Raw genomic sequence first — 24,753 nt, forward strand, 5'->3', positions numbered from 1 at the left:
CACTCACCAGGAAGTTATGCCCGATTTACCGAGACGTGTTATAAATCGAGGTAAAGAGAACCATTCAGCCGATGGGCTTTTATTGAAGGCTTGACCAGCGACCACCACAACGGCCCAGTCCAAGTCTTCACCACATTCTAGAACATTCCTACGCCGCCCTTTGTCCTGCACTCAATAAGAAAAGACGTTTCTACCCTTACAAAACCCTAAACATAGACAAAACCCTATAAATACTCTTATAAGCCCTAGGGTTTAGTGTACCTTCAAAGTGCCTTCACCTGCCTCCAAAGAGATCACGACCAGAGAAGCAACCACAACCAAAGCCCTCTCTCGTTCATCTCTTAAAGCTTTGAAGATCCACCAACTCTTTCAATTCTATTTGTTTTGTTCTTTGTTTCTAAAGAAGAAGATCATACACTTTATTTGACAATCATTGAATTAATATCTAAATCCCTTTTCTCTATTTCATCTTTTATGTTTATGAGTTTATTAAACCTTGCTTTGCTTTGATGATTCCCTTAAACATGCTAGAGTAGTTTTCTAGTTGGGTTTAAAGGGATACTCAAAGGGGGGAGATGATCTTAGTTTAGGTGGCAATTTTTAGGGTTTGTTAGATTTATATTCTAGTTTATTCTATGCTTTAATTCTAAGTCTTTGCTTAATGCTCTATGATCTAAAGTGTGTGTGCTTTGCCAAAAGCTTGCATGTGTGCTTGACCTAGCTTAGATGTGTGAGGAGTCATAGGAAGCACATACCCCTTACCTATGGAATTTCATGGATTAGAATCGAACTTGTTTAAAATGCTTTGATCTATGCGTCGTTGTCTGCGATAGTTGAGTAACGGATTATAGTGATTTTAGACGGTTAGCTTGTGAACTATAAGTTAATGGTTCATTCGTGTTTCGTAGTCCGAGTTTTAGATAAACAAACTAATCCTAAACTTTCCTAGGTAGATAGATCATCAAACCCATGTGATTCCCCTTGATGCCCAACGCTTTTTATTTATTTATTTTATTTGCTTATTGCGACCGTGACAACCAAAACCCCATTTTTATTGAGTCCTAGCCTTACATCTCTTCCGACGGATTCTCTAAACAACAACTCTCTTTCTGTGGGATCGATCCTTAAATACTACTACTGATTATCTGTGCAATTGCAGCCGTTGTGTGGTTTTTAAGGTAAAAGATTTTGAAGCGAAATAAACCACGCATCAGCATGAAAAGGCATGATGTGAAGCCAATAAAAACCCAAGGTTGATACCTATGAGTAAGGAAAGTCTAAAACTCAAGAGAAAATAGTGTTTGGAACATGAGTCAATCGCTTGGAGGTAACCTTCGTAAATTGGTCGAAGGAAGTGTGGGCTGTGGAGACGGTTTCACGGGAGTCTTTGTCTGATCGGTGAAGTTTATGAACAAGTATGCAGAAGTCTAGGGAAATCTGGTGAAGTCTGCTGTCTTTTTGCCTGTGTTCCAGACACTTATTTCCTTTTTGAAGTTTTTTTTATTTTGTTTTGCTTATTTCATTAAGGGTGTAAATACCCCCAAGTACCTAATTCCCAGGACGTTCTATTTTTTTTAATGAGTTTTCTGCACCTTGATGTACCTTTATAAGCCATTTCTGGAGATTAGAGATTTATTCATCCTTCTTGACAATTTGAAAACGCAATCTAAACTCATTAATTTAATGATATGTCTATATTTTTCCTCTGCTTAGCATGTATTTGTCATGCATTTAGCTAGGATAACTAGTTGGTTTGCATCGATTTCTAGCCTTTTCTGTACACTTTGCATATTTAGGTAGTTATTGCATCATCTTTGCATACATTGTGCATTTTGGAGTATTTCAGATATCTAGGAGACGTCGAAGACGCATCGTTCGAGCCACGTCGTTTGAGCCAGCCTCCCCGCAACCACTCGACCCCGTTCGAGCCATGTCATTCGAGCCATTATGCCACTCGACCAACCACGTCAAATATCCGACTTCTTCCACCTCTTTGATCGAGTCGAGTGAAGATTTTAGTTTTGGATTCAGCTTTCAACGTCCTCACCAAAGTTTTAGGGAATTGAGTTATCTTTCTAATGCCGTTTATTTCAAGCCAATCAGAGGTTTGGTTCAATAGTTATCATTGTTTTAGTGGATGCGTATACAGCCAGCTCAAGCCAACACCACATCAGTTCGAGCCGACCTTCGAGCCACCCGTTCGAGCCACTCATCATGCGCATCAATCGACTTCACTCGAGCCACCTGGGTCGAGCCACGATGAGATTGCATTCAACTCGACACGCACGAACTCGATCGCACATGTCAGGAAGAAAGACGTTTGGTTTCACACGCTTCAGGAGATTCCCAAACAGACTCCTTACCTTGTCGTTTTAAGTTTTAGGGCTTTACATGTTTTGACTATAAATACATTTTGTTAAGTCTTGGCCGAGGACATCTTTGATCTCGTTTTAGTTCTTTTCCTTAAGGTTTTACCTAACCACCAAAAAACGTTCTAAGACTTTTAATCCGACATCTTTGAGTTTATTCAGTTTTTACATTTGATTCCTTCTACAAAGTTGTTCATCTTATTTTTATCTATCTAATTATGCTTGATTCATTGTTTTCTGAGTTTGTATCATCGATGATGATTTCTAGATCTGAGTAGTGTTAGAGTTCTTGAGGATGAGATAGACTAGGTGGAGGATCTTAGTATGTAAGGTGTTTAAGCTTAGATTCGTGTGATTCCCTTCTGGACTAGAGGTAGAAATACTAGTTTCTCTCTGACCAATTGGAACTAAGTCTTAGACATTTCCACACCCAAAAGGTGTTTGATGAAATGCCTGACCAACTAGTGCCAGAGACTTACGTTCCTAGCCTAAGAGATTAGTTGTCTAGGATGTTTGTTGACGTGAATGAACTTGTTTGTCATGCCTGCTCGACCATGTTTATCTAGCAAGAGATAGGTATGGAAGTGGTTGAGTCTGAGTAGTTTTTGCCAAGAGATTGGATTAGCTAAGTCGTGATGTTCATTGTTTAGGGATAGCTTGCTTGTGGCATGTTAAACACTCTATAGACTGAGAGACTCCACCGACATCAATTACCCCATCCTTAGGACTTCTATCTTTTTGATTGATATTGCATTTCGGAGACCGTTTCTGAACCTGCTATCTAGTTATCATTTTTTGCTTTTTATTCATATTTACTCCTTGACATACATTTTCGTTTCTAGTTCTGTAGTCCATTTTCGTTCAACATTTTCAACATTCTAGGATTGTTAGACAAATACTCTTTTGAATTGGCTTGACTTGTGATTGCTTGATTGCATCTTGATTGCTAGCAACATCCCATTTGGATTGACACCTTAAGTACTACAACACATAAGGTTAATTGAACCTGCTAGGATAGACACACAAAAAAACCTAGTATCATTCAATTATGTCTTCTTCATATTTTTGTGTTATTTTCAGCAACATGAGTGAGTAGTTTCCTTATTGGGTTTTAGGATTCCAATTAGGAGATTCAATAAATTGATTTTTTTAATTGTTGTGTGGAGTTCTTAATCCGTAGGTTCTTTGATTCACATGATCTTAATGCTAAAATAGGACTTCTCACCTTGTTTAATAGTTGATTTAATTCAAATTTTTATTTACAATCCTGAAAACCAAAAAAGTTTCTTACGCTTTAGCTATTTATGACTCTCGCAAATATTTAGTGTCCTTGTGCATTCGACGCCATATATACTACCTTGCGGTTAAGTGCATCGGGTAATTACTCAAGCAATCACTATGGCCTATTGTGATTTTTTGGTGAGCTTTGGCTGCATTGAGGGCGGTGGAAGGTGGAGATTAGACCTTCAGCTTCGAGGAGAACGTGTTTGCATGGTCAATGTCGATCGACACCAGGTGGGTTTCGGTTGACACTAAGGTTGTGACAGGGCGAGGACTTTGGCAAGTGTCGATCGACACAAGGTGGAGGTGTCGGTATACACTGTTAGAGTTTTTGGGTTGTTGAGGTGGGGTGTCGGTCGACATCAACCCTTCAGCAGAAGGCTGATACTTGTTTACCTGGTTTGATTGTGTTGGTTGTTGATTGTTGAGCTTTGGATTCTCAATTGCTTGTGTGTATAGCCCAGTAGATGGGAAGACTGGCTCACTAAGTATTTGTGATAATATTCATGCATCTCAATTGTTGTTTGTGGTGCATGTAAAAGCAAATTGATATTGTGGAATCAAGTCGATGAAGAGGAGATGTTCTAGAGGCTCGTTCTTTAGAATGTTGCCTAGGATTGTTGGATTTGTTTTCGAATATTGATATTGCTTATTTGAGTATTTATTGGAAAATTGATGAATTAATGTTGGTTATTTCTGTTGTTTGGGTTGAATGTTGGTGGGTTGTTAGTGAGTATGAGATCACTAGTTAATTTTTATATTAAAAAGGAAATAAATTGGTCGGTTGTTTTAGTTTGGTATTAGAACCTCACGGTTATAGGTATGGGTTTATTGAGCTTTCATTGTTGATGTTTGGATTTACATGCCTTTAATTGATTATGTGAGTTAGTTTATTATGTGTGGCATGAGGTCCTAGAACATACTCTTCGAGTCTTCAATGAGATTCCACGATATGTTGTATTCTTTGTGTTTGGTTTCGGACTGTTTGATTAGCCTTCTGTTCATGGTAGTGGAGATGGTTAGAGGTGGTGTTGTTGCTGGTCGTGGACGCGGACGTAGTCGTGGTAGAGGCAGAGGCCCAATTGCTAACGACACTGTGGATCAGAGTGTGACGGTTGAGAGCATCGGCGAGTCGCAAGCTTTTCAGGAGAGATCAGTGGTGTGGCTGGTAGTGGTACCGATGGGGCAGAGCGTGGGAATCATGTACAGGGAAAAGTTGCACAACTCTTTCAACATAACTTACTTGAACCATACAAACAGTTAGGCCATCATTAACGGGACATCTTTTACACTGATCTTGGGTATAAAAAAATAGAAAAAACTCAAACAGTAGAGAAACAAGCAGAGGAACGATCTTGAACAAGATCTGGTCTTGAGCATTGATCTTGATATTTTTCTCTCTTGCTCTCTCTTACCTTATTATAATAATATTATCTTATTATAATATTATTATAATTACTTTAAGATCAGTTGTGTCATTAAGTATGCCCTTAGAGATATAAACTCTTTGCAGTTGCTAACAAGAGGTACCAATCCATCATCTGTGATGACACCATCCACGTCCACTTCCATAAATGTCCTCTCAAAACCGTGGTCAGGATCCAGTAGAATCTCTAATTTTTTCATCTTATGACAGAATTGAGAAAACACAATGAATCCTGCATCCCCAATGAGATTAAAGGTCCTTAGATTCTCCAGGTTCTAAATCTGCTCCTCCAAAAACAGTAATAATAAGTGCGCAACATTGTGCCAACTAAATCAAGTGTTATGATTTTATGAGTTATATGGCATAAAATCGCTATTTCATCAAAATGGAAATCCACCAGGTCACCGACACTAGGTTATTTTAGTTATTAAATCCAATAGATATATTATTTTATTTATTTTCCCTTGACTTTTATGTAGGAGGGAATTAGTTGTGATGACAATGAGTTTGGGATAGTGCATATGTCAATTTATAAAATGAGATATTAATTAATTAACATCATCATCTTCCCAAGTTAAAAGCCTTGTTTATCGTAACTATTTTATACAAATTCTAGCATAAAAATGAGACACTCATTTTTAATTGATTTTGGCATCTATGTGTTTGTTTTTCACATGATTTTTGTTTTTTCTTTTAATATATTTTTGATTGTTTTTAATTTTACATTTGTTTTGATAGGGAGAGGGCTAATGTCCCTAAGAACAATAACACTTTGTGATGCAAGAAATAAAAATCTTAAAAGTATTTATTTAAAGCAACAATACCACATCTTTTTCCAATGATACATTTGAAAGTTTTTTGATTGCACTTTATGGTTATTAATTCACAGCCTACAACAAAAACTTCATTGTATAAGTCTATGTTTTGTATTGTTAATGTTACGGTATTTTTATTAAGTTTACTAAAAAAATTGATTATGTGTTAGCTGTCTCATCTTAGAGAAAATATTATTAAATTGAAATTTAAATAAAAAGAAAATACTCAAAATGTTAATTTTTTCTGTGTGTTCAAGCAGATGTTGAACATCTTTTGTGCAATTAATTCTTAAAATATTTTACAACACTTAAACCATATATGATATATATGTATATAAATATACTATATGTACATTCATTTATATGTTCATATATCAAATGTGTAAATAAATATAGTACAGTAGATAGTGCATTATAACTTACTTATAAGCAATGAAAGAAATGGTTGCTGGAAATGTAACAAGAATAGTTCCATTTGATTATTAAAATATATTTATTACTAAAAAAAATTAGAAAAATGAGCCTGTAGAAATTAATTGTTGGTTAACTGATAAAAATTGACATAATTACTACTTATGAAATTAAAACATATAAAAAAATAATATTTTGGATATTTTTGGATTTCAAAATTTTTTTGTGGATGTTAATTGATTTTTTTTACTAATTTTTTTTTGTTACATTTGAAATACTAACCAACATACATATTATCTCATATGATGCATATATTATGTTTGTTATAACCATTTTAACTCTAATCTATGAAGAACGGGATTAAAATACGGTTTTACGATAAAATAGATAGTTAAATGTGATTACCGAAATAAATGTTTAACGATGAAATTTAATTTAGATTAAAAATTATCAAAATTTTAATATGTGCCATTTTAAAAAGAATCATTTAAAAATATTAGTAATATTTTTTTTTGATTTTATAAATTTCAACACATGTACGTTTGTAATGGATACGTGAAAATATAAAATAATTTAAAATAAATAATAATTTATAGGAATGAATCCTCAGTTATTTGATGAAAATGTCTATGTATCTTTATATATGTTTTATTTTATAAATTTCACTCACTTAAAATTAATTATTTCATGAGGTAAAATTAGTACTTATGAGATAACAATATATCAAATCTATCTTGGATAATGTTGATTGAGTTTTTTGCTAATTATATTTTGTTAACTTTTATATTTATTTTCAATTCTAGCTAAGATATATATTTGATATGATGTACTAATTGTGTTTGATATAAAATATTTAGCTCTATGCATTAAGATGAAATGTGTAAAACTTAAAATATGGTTTATTATGATAGTATAGATATTTCATTATACTCTTTTGTGTTATTTTGTAAGAGCTTTTGGGTAAAAGCACAAAGATTAAGAAACTATAAATATTTTGTTCTTTGTAATACTTCAACCAATAGGAAAATATACGGCATAATTCAAATATACAATCTAAAAACATTTATATTACTAATAACATTTTAATTATTCTCAATAAAAATTTGTAATTTTATTATGTGTTATTACGCGGGCCTTATCTAGTATTATTGACTATGTAGTTTAAGTTGTTCATAAATGAACAATTCTAACTGAAAATTTTATAATCAATGAACAATTCTAATTGAAGACGAGAATAAAGTGTTTTGAATTTAATTTGTCTTTGAATTCATTCGAGACGTGAGTCAACCCAATATATAAAGAAGAATATGGTCCATATATGGATTTCCTTTATTGGAACCCTTTTTTCTTGAAACATTGCAATCCTGATTTCTAATATTCGCTGAGGGACATAAGGGAGACGATCTCACTGAACCCATAAGTCCGATGAGACAACCAACGTCAATTAAACTTTTTACAAATTCTTCCAAACGTCCATGCTAGATCCAACTAACCCTGACCAGACAATGACCAACCATAGTCACATGAACTTACAAATATAGCAAGCACCTAAACCATTCACATACTCTTATTCTACCTCCACTGGACCACTTCGTGATCCATTCGATCAAGAAAAAAAGTTCCAATAAAAGAAATCCATATATAGACTAAACTTTCCGGAACAAGCTTCGCTTAAGCGACCAAGTAACAAAATAGATGATCTGAAATACTCCATTTCGCTCTGGTCATGGACTTCGTCTCTTCAATGAACCATCTTATATTTAACCCCACACTCTTAAGTGCCACCTTGGTTCTGCATTAACCAAGACCTAACTCCATAATCTATAAAAGCTCTTACAAGTTCTAGCTCAAAACGAGCTCGTTGGCCCAACCAGTAGTGAAACTTGCCACAAAATAGTCCATATAAAAAACCTCCATATCAACACCTGATTAGTTCACAAACTAACCGTACAATTCGAAATCCTTACTGTTGAATACGGAGCTTGTAGGCGACGAAGCTACCCAACAAATTTCAACCAAATTGGACCTCCATTTTGTCCTCCAAACGCTGCCTCACAGCAACCATCCCGAACTAGTTGGGCGTTCCCTCTGCAGACCTGCAATCATTGATGTTTTTATTTATTTTCTTAGTGTATCTAATGGTAATCATAACTCAAGTAAGCCATTGTTGGGTATAGGTTCATTAAAGTTGGCCCTTAATGAAGTGTATTTCCTGAATATTTTATGTTTGTTTTAATAATAAAAGAGCAACCGATGAATGTTAAAGACAATTAGTGGTATGGCAAAATTGAGTGACGCCTTTTTCATGATTTTAAGCCGCAGTAGACCGCGGGTATATAATTTATATTTTATGTTGTATCTATTTGTTAAATATTGAATGTTTTGTAAATAGAGGAATAACTAAATTTTCTAGTTGTTGTGCGGCTAAATATTTATATTATTTTTTAACCTGCAATACACTTCATGACCATTTGTTTGTTATATTTAGTTTGTTTTATTTAGTGTTTGAGATTATATTTTAATTTTTTATTATTATAAAATAACGGATCTAAATACATAATCAATAATTATACGCTGTGATTAAGTCATATTTTTTCTAATAATTTAATTATTTTATACAGTCTTAGTTAAATCAACTTGATTTTATGTCAAATATTCTAATATTAGTAGTGTTGATAAATAATTAAATGAGGACTTAACCCGTGTTAACACAAACTTAATAATATTTTATTAATTTCAACATGTTCTCTTTATAACTAATCTACTATATAACCACATTATATAGTATTTTAGAATTTTTTAATTTTACATATTCGTAATAATTAAAATTTTTATTAAGTTTATATATGTTAATTGTAATATTTAAATAATTATCAATCAAAATTTTTCTTATGTTAAGAATCAAAGCTCACAGAATGTTGTAAATAATTTTTTAAATAAACAAAACTAAAAGGGCATAACACAAAATGTACTACAAAAATGTTAATATAGATAAATAGTTACTTAAACAATTATGTATTTTAGTGGAATGGCGAGATTCAGTGAGGTTGAGGAAAGCCTAAAACATATTACTTATCAATATGAATAGCTTTGGGCATTCGGGTTCCCGAATCCGATCGGATTCGAGTTTTCGGGTTTTTGGGTTTAGGCATATAGAACCAGTTCGGGTTTTTTGTACTTTCGGGTCGGGTTCGGGTATTATATGTTTGGGTTCGGGTTTTTCGGGTATACCCGAACTCAAAAAAATCATGAACAAACAATTTTTTTTTCATCTTTTTATAAATTTTAGAACACATGTATATATATAAATATTAAATGTTTCACATTAAAACAAAGAAACTAAGATGGCAAAATGGTTTAATATGCATCCTTAAATGTCCACGGTATTGGGTTCGATTCCCCTTAGATGCATTTTTACATTTAATTCGGACTAGTTCGGGTTTTATTTCGGGTTCAGATATTATTCGAACTCGATCAGGTTTTACACAAAACCCGAACCGAACCAAACCACCTATTTGGGGTCGGGTTCGGGATTCGGGTTCGGATAAGATGCCGAGTGCTAAATATGAATGTTAGTTGACATTCATGTTACACGAAGACTATGAACATATCAACTAATTAAACTAGCAATTCCGGCGTAATACGATCTCGTGTTTTGGTGTAGAGGTTGTAATTATACAATTACTAGGTACACTGATACCCCTATATGACTACTGTATTGGTAACATTCTAGATGGTAGTTCCAAATATTGAAGGGAAACTTGGGAATTTGTGACATATATAAACCATATATATGTGGTTGTTTCTCAAAGTTGTTTCCAAGTGAGTCTTGTTTAGAAAGTTTCTTTTTATACAGTGCATGACATCCCAGCTTCACCTTTAAAATGAAGGAATTACTATGATTCTCTAAATTTGAATATTCATAATGATGTTAGGCCAAATAATCTATGATAACTCCTAGTTTACTAGTTTACTGAACAAGATCTCTTAAAACCTCATCTAGAGAAAGCTACTAGCTAGCTCTGGATCCAACACTAGTGTGGGTATAAACCTTGGATATTTCTATCCAAACAAGTCACTCCAATAGGTCCACTAATAGAAGAAATATAATTAATTTTTGTAAGTTTCAAACCTCCTCTGGCCATTGTTGGTGTCGGATCATGCATCCTGGATCCATGACCCGGGGAAGGATGTCCACATGGTCTCCACATCACAGCGTCGGAGGAAAAAAGGGGGCATGCAGTCAAGCAGAATTATCCAAGGCCATCACGAGTTCGGACATGCAAGGTGGAGGGTCAAGGAGTTATTAGAAGCCCAAAAACGAGCACAACGGTTAGAGGCCCATAAAAAACCCATAAATATTCGAAGTCAAGACGTTATGACATTGAAGGTAGGATCGAAATGGATTTATCTAAAGGGAAATCATGGAATGAATTATCCGAATTATTTCTCTACAATGTACGTATAAATATATATATATACAAGTATATAACCACATAAGAATGATAGGGAGGTTTTTTCAATCGTTGGGATACAGTTTTTCTTTATACATTTTATACGGTTCATAAGCATACTAAATATTTTAAAGATACGTTCTAGATTTTGTTCTAGAGATTTTTAACCTACAAACATTATTTATCATTGAGTGGTCAGATCCGGTAACCACAGCCATTATCCCAAACTTAGGACAAAGAGAAAATTCGGCAACTCCTCTAAGAACATGAGAAGAAAATCCTTGCAATCAGGTCAAACAAATGGGACGCTCATCAAGATCTTTATGTCATATCAACTCAGGAGAATACATTGCAAATATGGATAACAAGTAGCAACAATGGAGAAAAAAAAATTGATAAACAATCCAGCGACCTCAACGATTTCAACTGGATCAGGGAGATTAGGAACATTAGAAGGCTACCACAAATAAAATTTCTTCTTTAGAAAGCCATGAAAAATGATCTACTTGATGGTGAAAATCTGAAATCTCGAGGTGTTAATCATTCGGGTCTTTTCTCTCACTGCACCCAAGAGGTGACATGCTTACACTTGTTCTTCCATTGCAACTTCGCCAGCCAAATGTGGAACAATCACCTTTTAAACTCCACTTATCTCGTCTCGGATCTCAAGTCTGAGAATGAGAATTGAATCCACAAAGCTTTTGATCTGATTACCGCCTACAAGAATTAAAGAAGGGTCCTTAGTCTTGTGGTCATCATATGGATGTTTTAGTCTTGACGAAATAAACGAATATTTGAGAAGAAAAAAGTGGTAGTGTGCATAACTGTTAGTGTTGAGCTGTTGAGGTGCCTAGTTCGACCTTATGACCTTTTTGAACATTTAAAAATCTTTTTGATTACTTTTTAGGTCCAAACTTTTTTTTGAGCTTGCGGTATAATCGAGGCCGGCTCTGAATCAGAGATCAGAGATCAGAGATGACACGGTTAAATTATTTACGGCTGATGCAGCTTAGCGTGAGGATCAATGTGAGGCAGAATTCAGATTGATGTTTTAATTATATTGTTACCTTTTGAAACCATATAGACGAGTCACATCTGTAGCTCAAAAAGTGAGCTCTCCTACTTAATTTTGGATATTATAAACAGGAAATTATCATCCCAAATAAAATAAAAAAAAAGTAAAAAAAACAATAACATACCCACAACCAGTTATCAAACACATAAAATACCCATACGCTCAAATTAATAACGATTGTAGTGTGTAGATGGCTAGATGCTATATCGCACACAATAAATGCAAATCTCACCCGCAGATTCATTTTCAATTATTAGTCGAAACGGAGAGGTTTGGACGAATTCACGTGGTTCTATAAAAATTTGATATTTGTATGAAAATAACTAATGACACGTTATCGAACACCAAATAGAAATTACAATTTTTAGCTTATTTCTTTGACTTTTGATATCTTTTAGTTATATAGTGAGAATGACTTCAGTTAACTCTTAACTTTGATAAAAGATTATATTTGAATATTTGATATTTTTGAAAACTAATTTCTCAAAATTTGATAAAATATTATATTCTTCAATCTTTATGCAACTTCACAACGGTAGTGAGTAAAAAACAACGTTTGCCTTTGTAAAATATTGCGAATACCTTGTACACGAGTTTCCTTTTCATTTTTGATCTTTTCTAAATATTTTTATCGCATATATAATAACTTGAAATTTTTTCTAACACGAAGAAAATCATTTAATCAAGTCATTCTATTTTGAAATGTAAGATGACATGTTATATCAATACAATTGCACTAATATTACTATTATACTGTATTTTTTAGTTAGGTTGTTATTATAATATACTTTGGTGATATTTGTTCAAAAAAAAATATATATATATATATATACTTTGGTGATATAAGTTATCAAATCATTTAGTTTTACTCTTACTATGCATAGAAATCGGAATATTACAATTATCCCAGTAACTTCATATTTCTTAAAGTCATAATGATATAATTACCCTCATTCATTGAGTGCCAAAAACTACACCCTCGACGATGTGAGACCACATGTCGCTAAACGTTTTTCACGTTATTCTCTTAAACATACATTCCAGATAATATTAATTAGTTGGATAAGTTGAAAATGATCATATAAAATGGCTTCAATTAAAAACAACCCAAAATCTTAAGATGGACTTTAAACCTTAATAATTTGATCCAAAAGTGGTTCTGTTTCAGTTCGGTGCAAATATCTTGATATGAAATTCAATTCAAATTTTACAAAATTTCATTCCAAAACCTACTTGAATCCACCAGCTGATGGCTGGAAAACGAGGGTAAAATCACTACAACTAGAGCCGGTTCATTCAACGGAATGATACAATGTGACTAAAAAATCTGACAAACAACGATAGTTTAGTTTTAAGTTTAGTCTTATTTCTTTTTTATAAGTTAATTTGGGTTTTGTATTTCTTTGGACATATCACTACAACAAATATGTACATTGATAGCAGACGGATATAGCTCATTTTCCGTCACTGCTATGAAAGATGAGATTTTTTTTCGCTTACTTTTTAATAGCATCTTATTAACGCTATGATAGGAAAATTATGTAGCGGGAAACAAAAGTGACTTTTGTCCGCCAATACTTAGTGAAATTATTCACTTAATCGCCAAATAAAAAAAAAACCCAAAAACTCGACACACTCTCTCTCTCTCTCTCGTTACAACCTAAGCTCAACCTAAGAAGATTTCTTCTTCTAAATTCTCTGTGTGTGCTCAAATTCTTCTAAATTTCTTATCAATTCTTCAGTTTTATCGCCGTTTGTGAAAAGCCCCAATTTCGCCGTTTGTGAAAAGCCCCAATTTCGCCCTAAATCTCCATATCCATCGCAATTGATAGCTCGAATCCATTTTTGAGGCATGTCTTTCTTCTTCCTCCTAATTTCGTTATTTGTTTCGATTATTTGTGATTTCAAACAGCTTTTGATTTTGATAAGGGTCAGATTTAGTTATCTGTTTTGTTAGGGTTCGATTTATCTAGATTTATTTCGTTATCTGTTTTTTAGGGTTCGATTATTTACAGATTTTGAGAATGTGGAGTTTCGAATCCATCTGTTTTGTTAGGGTTCGATTATTTACAGATTTGACTCAAAAATAGCTTTTGGATTTGAGTATTTGCGCCTTCATAAACTGAACGATTTTTTTTTTTTCCCAAGTGTTGGTGATTGAAATGTTGGGGAACTGAAGCTTCTCATTTCTCTGTACTCACACAACAGGTTAGTATCACTCAACCAATAGTTAAACATTATTATTACACACGAATATTGGTGATTGCTATGTTTTGTCCTTTGAGTCTGATTCGTATAAATAGTGATTAGATTAGTGAGATTTTACACAGTTAGATATTGGTTTAAGAGCATCTGTATGTGTCTGAAGTAGTGCAGTATTGTCTGAATTGTTGCTTAATGTGAGCTTTGTATAATATGTATCTCTATTTTATCTATAAAGGTTAAAATTTATATTATAACATATAATGTTGGACAAGGCATGGGTGCATCTATGCAGGTAAGGAATTATATTTCATAATTAGGTTTTATTTTGGGTTTGGATACTTTAAGATGTTCTTTTAGTTATGATTTTTTTCTTTAATTATCCATTGAAGAGCTGATCCTGGTTATAAAAGTGGAGCTTGGAAATTTGTAAGGGATGTGTCTGCGGCTTTAGGTGACATAGAAATGATAATATGTCCTTGTAAAGACTGTCGTAATGTAGTACGACAGTTAAACAGTGTTGTGGTTGAGCATCTTGTAATAAGAGGGATGGATGAGGCATACAAGGTGCATAGTGATTGGTATCATCATGGAGATGTGAAGTCAGTAGATGAATTTCAAAGTAAACCAACTCAGTGGAATGAGGAAGTTTTTGAGTTATATAAAGCTGCTGAATTTTTTGATCAAGAGTTGGCTTTTAGAGGTGACTTAGCTGACCAACCTGTGGGCGACTTAAGTGAGATTGCAGAGGGTGAGGACCAACAAGAGGATGAGTTCCTTGCAAAGATCCGGGATGCTGAAACCCCACTATACCCTAGCTGTTCAAACCACAGCAAGTTATCGGCTATTGTGACTTTGTTTAGGATTAAGACACATAATGGCTGGATGAGAAGAAGATTTTTTGCAAACGACTATTTCATTTTAAAGGTCCAGATGGATACTGTTCTAATATTTCAAGAGGAGTTTCAGTAGAAGAGTGTAAGGTAGGAGGTCTGAAATCACATGATTATCATGTCTTGATGCAACAGCTTCTCCCGGTTGCACTTAGAGGATTGTTACCAAAAGGTCCTAGAACAGCAATACTACGGCTATGCGCATTCTTCAATCATTTGTGTCAGAGAGTTATTGATATTGAGGTTATTACAGTATTGGAAGCTGAAATTGTAGAAACGCTTTGTATGTTTGAAAGGTTTTTCCCTCCAACCTTCTTTGATATCATGGTACACTTGACTGTTCATCTAGGAAGAGAAGCTAGACTAGGAGGACCTGTGCATTTTAGGTGGATGTACCCATTTGAGAGGTATATGAAAGTTCTAAAAGATTTTGTAAGAAATCCTGCAAGACCAGAGGGTTGTATAGCAGAGTCATATCTTGCAGAAGAAAGCATGCTGTTTTGTAATGAGTTTCTGAAAAAGACAACCAATGTAGAAGAAAAACCTGAGAGGAATGTAGAGTATGTGAACAGCTCTATATTAGAAGGTCGTCCAATATCAGCAGGAACGTCATTCACTCTTACTGAAATGGAGAAGAATATAGCCCATCTTGCTGTCATTCAAAATACAGCTGCCTTTGATCATTATGTGGAGTAAGTTACTTGTGTATTTCATTCCTTATAAATTATAAGGTCAAAATTATGCTGCTGATAGTTTCTTTTCGTATTTATGATTTGGTAGTATGCATTTGCAATATCTACAAGACTCAAATCCAAGGTGTAGACGTGATGCAACATATTTATGGTCTATGCATTCTAAGAATTTTGCTGCTTGGTTAAAAGGACAGGTGAGTAAAGTTATGAATTTGATGAGTCTGTTTATAAATCTATAGTAGACTCATTCATAATTTTGATTAGTCTGTTTAATTTTGTAGATATCTATTACTTCTGATGGACATGAAGACATAGTTAAATGGCTAGCATATGGTCCACGGTGTACTGCAAGGTCCTATACTGGTTATATAGTTAATGGACAACGTTTTCACACATACTCACTTGAAAGGCAGAGTCAGAACAGTGGTGTTTATTATGAGGCAACGGCTATGTGTAGATCTAGTGCTAAGGATACTTCACAAGTAGTTGATTTGGTGTCATATTATGGGAGAATTACTGACATCATATTGTTGGACTACCATGTGTTCTATGTGCCGATATTTAGATGTAACTGGGCAGTAAAAGGTAATGGAGTTAAAGTGGAAGATGGGTTCACACTTGTTAACTTAAATCAGAGCCAAGTAAGCTTTCAGAAGGATCCGTATATTCTAGCATCTCAAGCAAAGCAAGTATTTTATTCAAGTGAAGATGGATCAAGTTGGTCTGTTGTTATGAGAGGTGCTTCAAGAAGATATAGTAAAGAAGATGTTCAGTCTGGAAATGCAGATATAATTGGTCCATTGCCAGTAGATGTTGACATGGATACTGAAATGGATGAAGCTGAATATGCTAGATCTGATTGTGAAGGCATATATGTGCAAGAGTAGATTCTTGATTCATTTATATATATATATATATATATATATATATATATATATATATATATATATGTTTTTGTTTATGGTTGATGTTTGTTGAATGTTGTAGATTTTATGATGTATTCTATTATATAAGTTCTACGTGATTAAGTTTCTGTTCTAAGTGATTAATTTTCTGTTTACGCAGGTGAATTAAAATGGGTGGAACTAAAAAGAAGGTTGGAGGGAAGAAGGGTGGAGGAAAAAGAAAGAGAAAGTCTAAGGATGATGACGAACCTGAGTTTATTTGTACTGTGGAGGCCCAACCTGTAGCAACAGAACAGCATGTGGAGGCCCAACCTGTAGCAACAGAACAGCATGTGGAGGAAGAGGAGCATCATTCCGAAGAACCACAAACTCAACAGCAACCAGAAGAACCAGTAGGAGAGTTTGTGTTGTCTGAAGAACATGAGCAGCCTGCTACGCGTAAAAGAAAACGAGGACCAACAAAGATGAAAAACCTAGCCAAGGATCCATCTGTTAGAGTGAAAGTTGATTACAATGTACTTGGAGTAGCGGTTGGTCCAGGGTCAGTCAAGTTGGCATCATATGTAGGGACATTGATGCGAGAACACATCCCTATCAACATACCTAACTGGAAGAAAGTGAGTCCAGATCTTAAAACACTTCTCTGGAGATCTGTTCAGGTAACAAGAATTTTTTTTTGTTTTTAAAAAGTCTCTCAATTGAACATGTTTACTTTTATAGTTATGGTGTGAGTGTAAGTGAATGCAGGCAAGGTTTGAGCTTGATGAAGATTGGCAAAGGATATCTGTGATTCACCAGATGGGACATTTGTGGCGATCACACAAGTCTGTCACGGTGAAGGCTATAAATTTGGCTGCAAATAACCAAGAGAGGATGAATTTGAGACCACCAAATATTGGTCCTGTTGATTGGCAAAAATTTGTCAAACTCAAAACTAGTGCTGCATTTAAGGTAATTACTTGTGATTATAATTGTTTAGTAGTTGATTGGTGATTAGTAATTAACATGTTTCATTATTAGGCCGTGAGTGAGAAATATAAAGCAAAAAGAAAGAATCAGATACCTCACACCACTAGTCGTAAAGGGATCAGCAGACTAACAGAAGAAATGGCAAGCATATATACTACAACTATGTTGTTTATTATTATACATAGTGCTTGTACTGTTACTGAAATTTTGTTTTCTGGAACAGAAAGCTGAAAGTGAAGATCCTTCCAGCGTGACAAGACTAGATGTTTGGATCAAGTCTCGCACCAAAAAGGATGGTACACCAGTAGATACGAATGCAGCTGATTTGATTGTAAGTCTGAATAGAGTTGTACACCAGTAAATAGTGTGTTATCGACTAGTAAAACCTGAAACTGTCTTTATGTTTTTCAGCAAAAAGCAGCTGAAATTGGTGGAAGTGATGCTCCAGCATTTTTAACAAATCCAGATGAAGATCACCTCGCCAAGCTTTTAGGACCTGACAATTCTGGTAGGCTGAGGGCAATGGGTAGAGGCATGAGTAAGACCAAATTAGCTTGTTTACAAATGCAGAGCAAGTGTATGGCTGAAATGGAAGAGCGGCAAGTAAAATTAGTAAAACAGGTCAATGCCTTGGAAAGTGAACTTGGCAGAATCAAGAATCAGGTTAGATACTTAAGAGTTCTCTACTATTCATCAGCCAGTTAGAGTAATATAAATTGATGTTATTTTTGTTTATGTTACAGAGACCAGAAGCTGAAATGGATGAAAACTCAGCTGCAAGAGTAACATATTCTTACTTCTTTTCATATCAGCTAAGTGATTCTTCTTAGTGTCGTTTATGATTCTTAGTTGCTCATGAAATTGTTGCAGAGTGTAAACAAAAGAGCACATCCTAAGTGTGTGTTTGTTGATTGGTCTGACATTGATGAAAATGTTGGTGAGGGTCGGATTCTTTCTTCTGATCCGGATGACATAGTGAATGACTGTCGTCTTGGCCCTTATGATCTCAAAGTGTTAGTTGAAGCTGCATATAAACCAGATGCATTTCTATGGAGACCTGCACAAAAGATCTTTCATATGAAAGAAGCTGTTGGACATATAATCGCATGGCCAACTGATAAGTGTAGACTGGTAGACAACAACATCCAAATGGAAGACATTGCCCCTATGGTATTTATAATTTCTAGCAATGTGTTAGCAATGTATTACCCCTGTCTATAATGCTAATTAATTATATTGGATTTGTTTACTGATTGTGTTTAACAGGGTATACAAGGAAACAAATGTAAACTATTGGATTTGTCTAAGGGTGACGTCATTGTTGCTGAGGGGCGTTGGGAGACACAAGAACCAAGTGCGTTGGTTAACGGAATTCCTCTTGGACCAAAAGCAGTTAAAGTATTTGTGGATTCAGTAAAGCAGCCTGATACATCACTATGGAGACCTACAGCTGAAATGTCATTTCTTGAGGACTGTTTGATGGCTTACGTATCTTGGCCCCTGAGTAAGGTTGATTTTGAAAATCCCTCAACTCCAACTGGTCAGAATGCTACATCACATGCTTCTTTGTCTGCATCAAAGGCCAAGTCTGCAGCCACAGCTTCTAAGTCTGCTACAGAGTCCAAAACTTCAGCAACAGCTTCAAAGGCTGCATCGCAGGCCAAATCTGCATCTATGTCTTCTAAGTCTGCATCTGGTTCTGAGTCTCCTGTTGATGATGCAACGGGTCCAATATCACCAATAAAGAATACTTTACCATCACAGTCTCCTCTCAGGAAGTCTCCAGTAAGTGTTTTCATATGTTATGAAGTTGTTTTTGTTAATTATATGATGACTGATGGTTTATATTGTAAACATGGCAGCGCATTAATAAAGTTATTTCCAAGGAGAATAAGAAGTGCAAGTTGATGGATTTAACTGAAAAGAATAGGGTTGTGGCTGAAGGACGATGGGGAACAAATGATCCAGAACATAAGGTTCACTTTACTCGCTTGGGTTCTAATGCAGTTAAAGTGTGGATAGATGTTGTGAAGGTGAAAAATGTAAAAGTTTGGAGGCCATCCGATGAAATAGAGATTATTGAAGATGCACTTAGCTCCTGCATTGCTTGGCCAGAGAACAAGGTCATTATGTCTTAAACTGATGGTTTTATTGTGTAATGTTAAGTACTTGAGATTGCTTGTTTATTTTGGATGTTCTTGAGACTTTGATGGTAAACTGATGTTCTTGAGACTTTTGTTATGTATTTTGGATCTGAGACGTTTATTAATCAGATTTTATGAGATTTTATAAAACAGGTTATGTGTGCTATAATCACATATCAGAAAATGCTATAAAAGTACAGGTAAACGTTATGATAAAAGAATATACCATAGCACAGTAAACAAGATAAAACAGCATTTCGCAACAGCTATATTAGATATGTATAACATAGCACGAAAAATTAAATATTGTATAAATTTTTGCAAAATTATAATCTTGATAATACAGCAGTTTATTAGAGCTATGCTATAAAACTATAACATAGCACGAAAAAACAAATGTTGTATAAATTTTTTCAAAATTATGATCTTGATAATATAGCAATTTCTTAAAGCTATGTTATATTTTTATAACATAGCATACGTAATAAGTGCTATTGTATATGGGGTACATATAATAACAGTGCCCTAAAACAGCGCTCATGAAAACGCTATCAAAGACCTATGATAGCGTTTTTCTCTGGTTAACAATGTGCATATTTGTTGTAGTGTATTCATTTGTTTATTAAGTTTGGGATTCCAAATCAAAGTTAAAAAAATATAAATTTGAGGGTTTTTAATTAAATAAATTCAGCATAATTAAATAATATGTATAATGAAAACATTACAAAAATTTGGTCTTAATTTAGTGTCTATGTGCAAATGCACTTATTGCATTCTGTCAATCGTCGGGGCTGCCTCGACTGATTCTCTAGTATATATATAATTCAAACACATATCTGAGCATCAAATTTCTATTCAGCCTAATCTTTTCGTATATTATAAATTCAAGGGATATCTCTCAACGTCAAATATCCATTTAGTTTTTTCTAACAACAGTAATTAAAATATATTTAGTTTTATCAAAAAAACAAAATATAACTTATCTTGTTTCGGTTGCAGCGATTATAAAATCCTACATATTTGGTGAAATGTCAAGTGTCTCGATGATAAAGATTAGTGTAGTAGTGGATCTAAGCGTTTTAGTTAAATAATGCCTCCCAAATCTCGTCAAAAATCGTATATATAAGTTTATTGGTACAATGGTCAAAACTAAAATATATTTCTTACGTATCCGAGAGATGTTACGGTTGATCAGATGTTATTAGATGTCTGTTCACAAATTTGGAATTATATATACATTTTTTAAAATCGTGCTACTGTAGATTAATTAATGCTAATTTATCTGAGTTGAAATATAGGTGTCATATTCATGTAGGTAAATAAAACTTGCGGCTTTATTCATTCAAATATCGATATTGGCATTAAGTAAAGTAAAGTTTGGTCTAATTCGTATATACCTTATTGTGTTTTTCCGAGGCCCCTTTAAACCGTGCTAATTAATGATGTACAAAGTATTAAAAGGTCGAATGTCACAAGCATAGTTTGCTGATTTGCTCTCTACCGGACAAAATTCTCGTCCTAAACTCTTTAGTTTGTTCTAAACGACAAGTAGTGGATAATACTTTTGCTGGTTTGAACAAAAAAAATGCTCTTTAGTTGTTTTCAACCCATATATTTTTTTCTCGTAATAATATTTTTGCTGGGAGATAATCCTCGGGTGTTTCACCAAAAAAAAACCCATGAATTTTCCAACCAACGAACAAATTCAACAGTTCAAAAGTAATAGCCCTACTGTTTATTTTTATTTGTTGTTTTAGAATTAATTTTTTGTTTTATATTATTTGTCGTTTTGTAATTACCTTTATGAATCAAATTTTCAGTTTCACCTTTAATTTTTGGGGCATTTTCAAAAATACATCTTTTAATATATTATTTTTCAAAAATACCCGTATACATTTTCAAAAATTCACATTTTTAATATACAAAATGATTAAATTCTAAATCCTAAACCTCAAATACTAAACTTTAACCCTTTAAAACTATACCCTAAATGTAAAATAGAGAACCCAAACCTAAAAAAAAATTCTAAAAATTAATTTAACATATTGTAATAATGTAAAAGAAGGCAAAAATGAAAATGTTCAAAAAAATCATATTTTTGAAAAGGGATATCTCAAAAGGGGTATTTCCAAAAAATTCCCTTAATTTTTAGCTTATATAGTAATTACTTATATCAAATGAAATAATGTATCAAATAAAGATAAAACAGAAAATTTAATTATTCTCTTAATATGTGTCAAGTTATTAATCTGAGATTTTGACATGTGTAAAAATTAATATTTAATAGGGGATTTAAGATTATTTCTTTGAAAAATATTAATAATGTAAAAAAAATAATTATTAAAAAATACAAAAATTAAGTAATTTTTAAAAATAATTATAAAGATTATATATATATAATTCATAAAACTAAATATTATAACATTATTTACTTATTTTAATTTTATGTTATTAATTCTACAAAAAAATAGAAAAGAGATTAATGAAAATATACAGTAAATTACAAATTCTAAAAAATTTAAATACTCACTTCTATATAAATATAGATCGTCTCGGATTTTTCATCCAACAAAAAATTTATGCACAAAAAAATTCTTTCAACTTTTTTTCTATAGGTGAAACTTTTTTAATGGGAAAACAAATTTTTCTATTTTTTAAACCAAAATATACTTTCTCCTTTTTCAGTTTTGAATAGGTCAGATTAATATGCTGACCCAAAAAAAAATCGAAGATTAATATATGCATCTTCCTTTTCTAATATAGTATTTTCAAATTTATTGTAGTAGTTGTAGATGGCTTTATTTAATTTATATTTTCATATTTGAATTATTTGAGATTCATATATTACCAATTTTATAATTTTCTATTATTTCTTTAATTATGTCAAATTAAATTCGTTTATTTTTTTAACCTTGATTGGTTGGTCACAAACATTTTTTTGTGCAAACAAATTATTACCCATTCGCTCAATCCCAAAAGGAGATAAAGAGGAGAAGGTTATCAACCTAATGGTTGGATAAAATAGGCTAATCAAACATAAGCTTACAACAAACATAGATAGATTGGAAAAACATAAATCGTTGTTGATAGATTCATACGAGCTCATAGACAGAGTCTACTTCATGGTATGTCAAAGAAACTTCCACAAATACAATAAGAAATTTAACATTAGTTACTATCAAAAGATTTTGTGACATTTAAAAAGGGTATTTAGTTTCATTGATTACTGGAGCAAGCCACTTTGAGACAACTAAAAGATGTGAATATGTTCTCTCCACATAGAAGGAGGGCAGAGTTGAGGTTCTTTCTATGGTGGAGGAGATTAGACACACGGTTATCTGCGCAAGAGAGGAAGGTGGGGGAAGTTGGATGCAAGTTTCTCTTCCCAAGGGAGGAAGACAGAGCCAAGGTTCTCTACATAGTGGAGGAGGGCAGAACCAATAGAAAGAAATAATTTTAGTGATTAAAGAAACTATGCAAAAGTGAAAGTAAAGAGACATTTGATAGTTGGCCTAATTTGTTCATATAGATATTTTCTAGATGGTGGTAAATAATATATTTGTAACATACAATATACCTAGGTGTAAAAAAATACACATACGTAAAATATTTGTATATGGATATAAATCAGTGTATTATAGCAAAAAGAAAATTTATAAATAATATCTAATAAATTTTAATATATTTTTATTTACAATTTTTTAAAACCGGATGGATCTTTATCTAGTATATATATATAAGATACGGTTGAATTTTTAATGGTCATTATTAAAAAAAAAACGAGACATTTTCTATTCAACTAAATTAATGCAATTTTTATATTAATTTTATAGTTTTTCTTAGAAAATGGAAACTATGCACCAACACAAATCAATCTACTTCGTGCTTATTTGGATTTCATCTTGAGAATTTAAATCAAATTATAAAAAAAACTATATATATATATATGGATATACATGGACATTTTTAACCTAATAAAGGATAACTGGAATCATTACATCTTGAGCATATTTTAGCATCAAAAGAAAAAGGAAAAATAAAGAGGAGAGAAAAAGATAGATTTTTTTTACATGAAAAGAGGAAGTTTTTTGGACATAAAAAGAGAAATGTGGTTTTTTTTTGGACATGAAAAGAGAAAGTTAGATGACCTTCTTAATTAAAAACCTCTAAAATACCAATAAAAAAATCTAGATACACATGTATACCTAAAAATTTAATCTTATAATTAAGATACTTTTTTTTTTGTCAACAATTATAATTAAGATACCTATTACTTTGTTATTATAATAAAATATTTCTATTATTTTGTTCATATTTAACTGTATTTTAATATTATATTTAATATATTTTAGTAATATAATTAAATTTGAAACTGTTACGATAGTCCGTTATAAATGAACAAGTGGCAAAAGAGGGTATCTAGATAAAGAACCGATCGTTTCTTTCTTTTTCCAATTTTTACCATTCTTCCCTTTTTAACGCTAAGACACCCCTTTCAAAAACTGACGGTGGAGCTGCCCTAACCACCACTACAAGGCTCCGGTCAAATCGAACTTATTTAATGCGCAGTTAAAACACCGACGAGTTTTTTTACCAAAAAAAACAATTCTTTCCAAATCTGTTGAGTATTCACAAAAATGGTCGGTAAAAAGTGTATATTCAAAGGGATGGGCATGGCTCATGGTCATGGCTGCATGGGAAACCATGGGCAAAGAAAAGGAGTGTTCGTTTTCACTTTTAATTTCAATTTACTAGTGTCTCATGATAGTAACAAAGTCATCGTTATCCTATGTCTATTATTATTTCATTTTACAACAAACATACATATTATAACCAAAAAGATGGTTTTGGGGTCAAAATGGAATTTCAATCATTATGTCAACAAGTTTTCACACTAAGCTAAGGCATAATTAATACGAATATATCGCAGACAGCTGCCACCAATGCTATCTTAGGCAGATCAATCTGATGTTGCAGCTTAGGTTATATCTTCATACAGATAATAGTAAAATCAATAATAATTCGATCGATAGTAGTCAACTTCCATGTTCCAGGACTAGTAACTCGCACATATGTATCATGTATGTGTGTTATATTATCTTACCGACCAGTTTTTC

General features: G+C 33.1%; 2 protein-coding genes and 1 long non-coding RNA gene across 4 annotated transcripts; 2 read left to right on the forward strand and 1 right to left on the reverse strand.

The window, feature by feature from the left end:
* Positions 1-11,057: 11,057 nt before the first annotated feature.
* LOC147947617 (uncharacterized) lies at positions 11,058-11,943 on the reverse strand. Its single transcript, XR_015587181.1, has 2 exons — positions 11,582-11,943; positions 11,058-11,473 (listed from the first exon to the last, which is right to left on the reverse strand). It is a non-coding gene; the product is annotated as an uncharacterized LOC147947617 (long non-coding RNA).
* A 1,369-nt stretch (positions 11,944-13,312) lies between these two features.
* On the forward strand, positions 13,313-19,786 carry LOC109127160 (uncharacterized). 2 transcript variants are annotated; one of them, XM_087506735.1, is made up of 11 exons: positions 13,313-13,681; positions 13,980-14,039; positions 16,684-17,182; positions 17,271-17,474; positions 17,544-17,633; positions 17,716-17,823; positions 17,904-18,155; positions 18,236-18,274; positions 18,363-18,662; positions 18,759-19,277; positions 19,355-19,786. In XM_087506735.1, the coding sequence occupies exons 3-11, from the start codon at positions 16,694-16,696 to the stop codon at positions 19,628-19,630; spliced, it is 2,277 nt and encodes a 758-aa protein (XP_087362861.1). In that variant the 5' UTR covers positions 13,313-13,681; positions 13,980-14,039; positions 16,684-16,693; the 3' UTR covers positions 19,631-19,786. The 2 variants fall into 2 exon arrangements, with proteins under 2 accessions (XP_087362861.1, XP_087362863.1); XM_087506737.1 differs by lacking the exon at positions 13,980-14,039 and having other exon boundaries at positions 13,398-13,681.
* Positions 14,936-16,522, forward strand: LOC147947618 (uncharacterized). Its single transcript, XM_087506738.1, has 3 exons — positions 14,936-15,618; positions 15,707-15,812; positions 15,900-16,522. The coding sequence occupies exons 1-3, from the start codon at positions 15,053-15,055 to the stop codon at positions 16,503-16,505; spliced, it is 1,278 nt and encodes a 425-aa protein (XP_087362864.1). The 5' UTR covers positions 14,936-15,052; the 3' UTR covers positions 16,506-16,522.
* Positions 19,787-24,753: the final 4,967 nt, after the last annotated feature.

This window comes from Camelina sativa, chromosome 3 (genome assembly GCF_030686135.1).
Source record: "Camelina sativa cultivar CO46 ecotype springtype chromosome 3, ASM3068613v1".
Taxonomy (NCBI): Eukaryota; Viridiplantae; Streptophyta; class Magnoliopsida; order Brassicales; family Brassicaceae; genus Camelina; species Camelina sativa.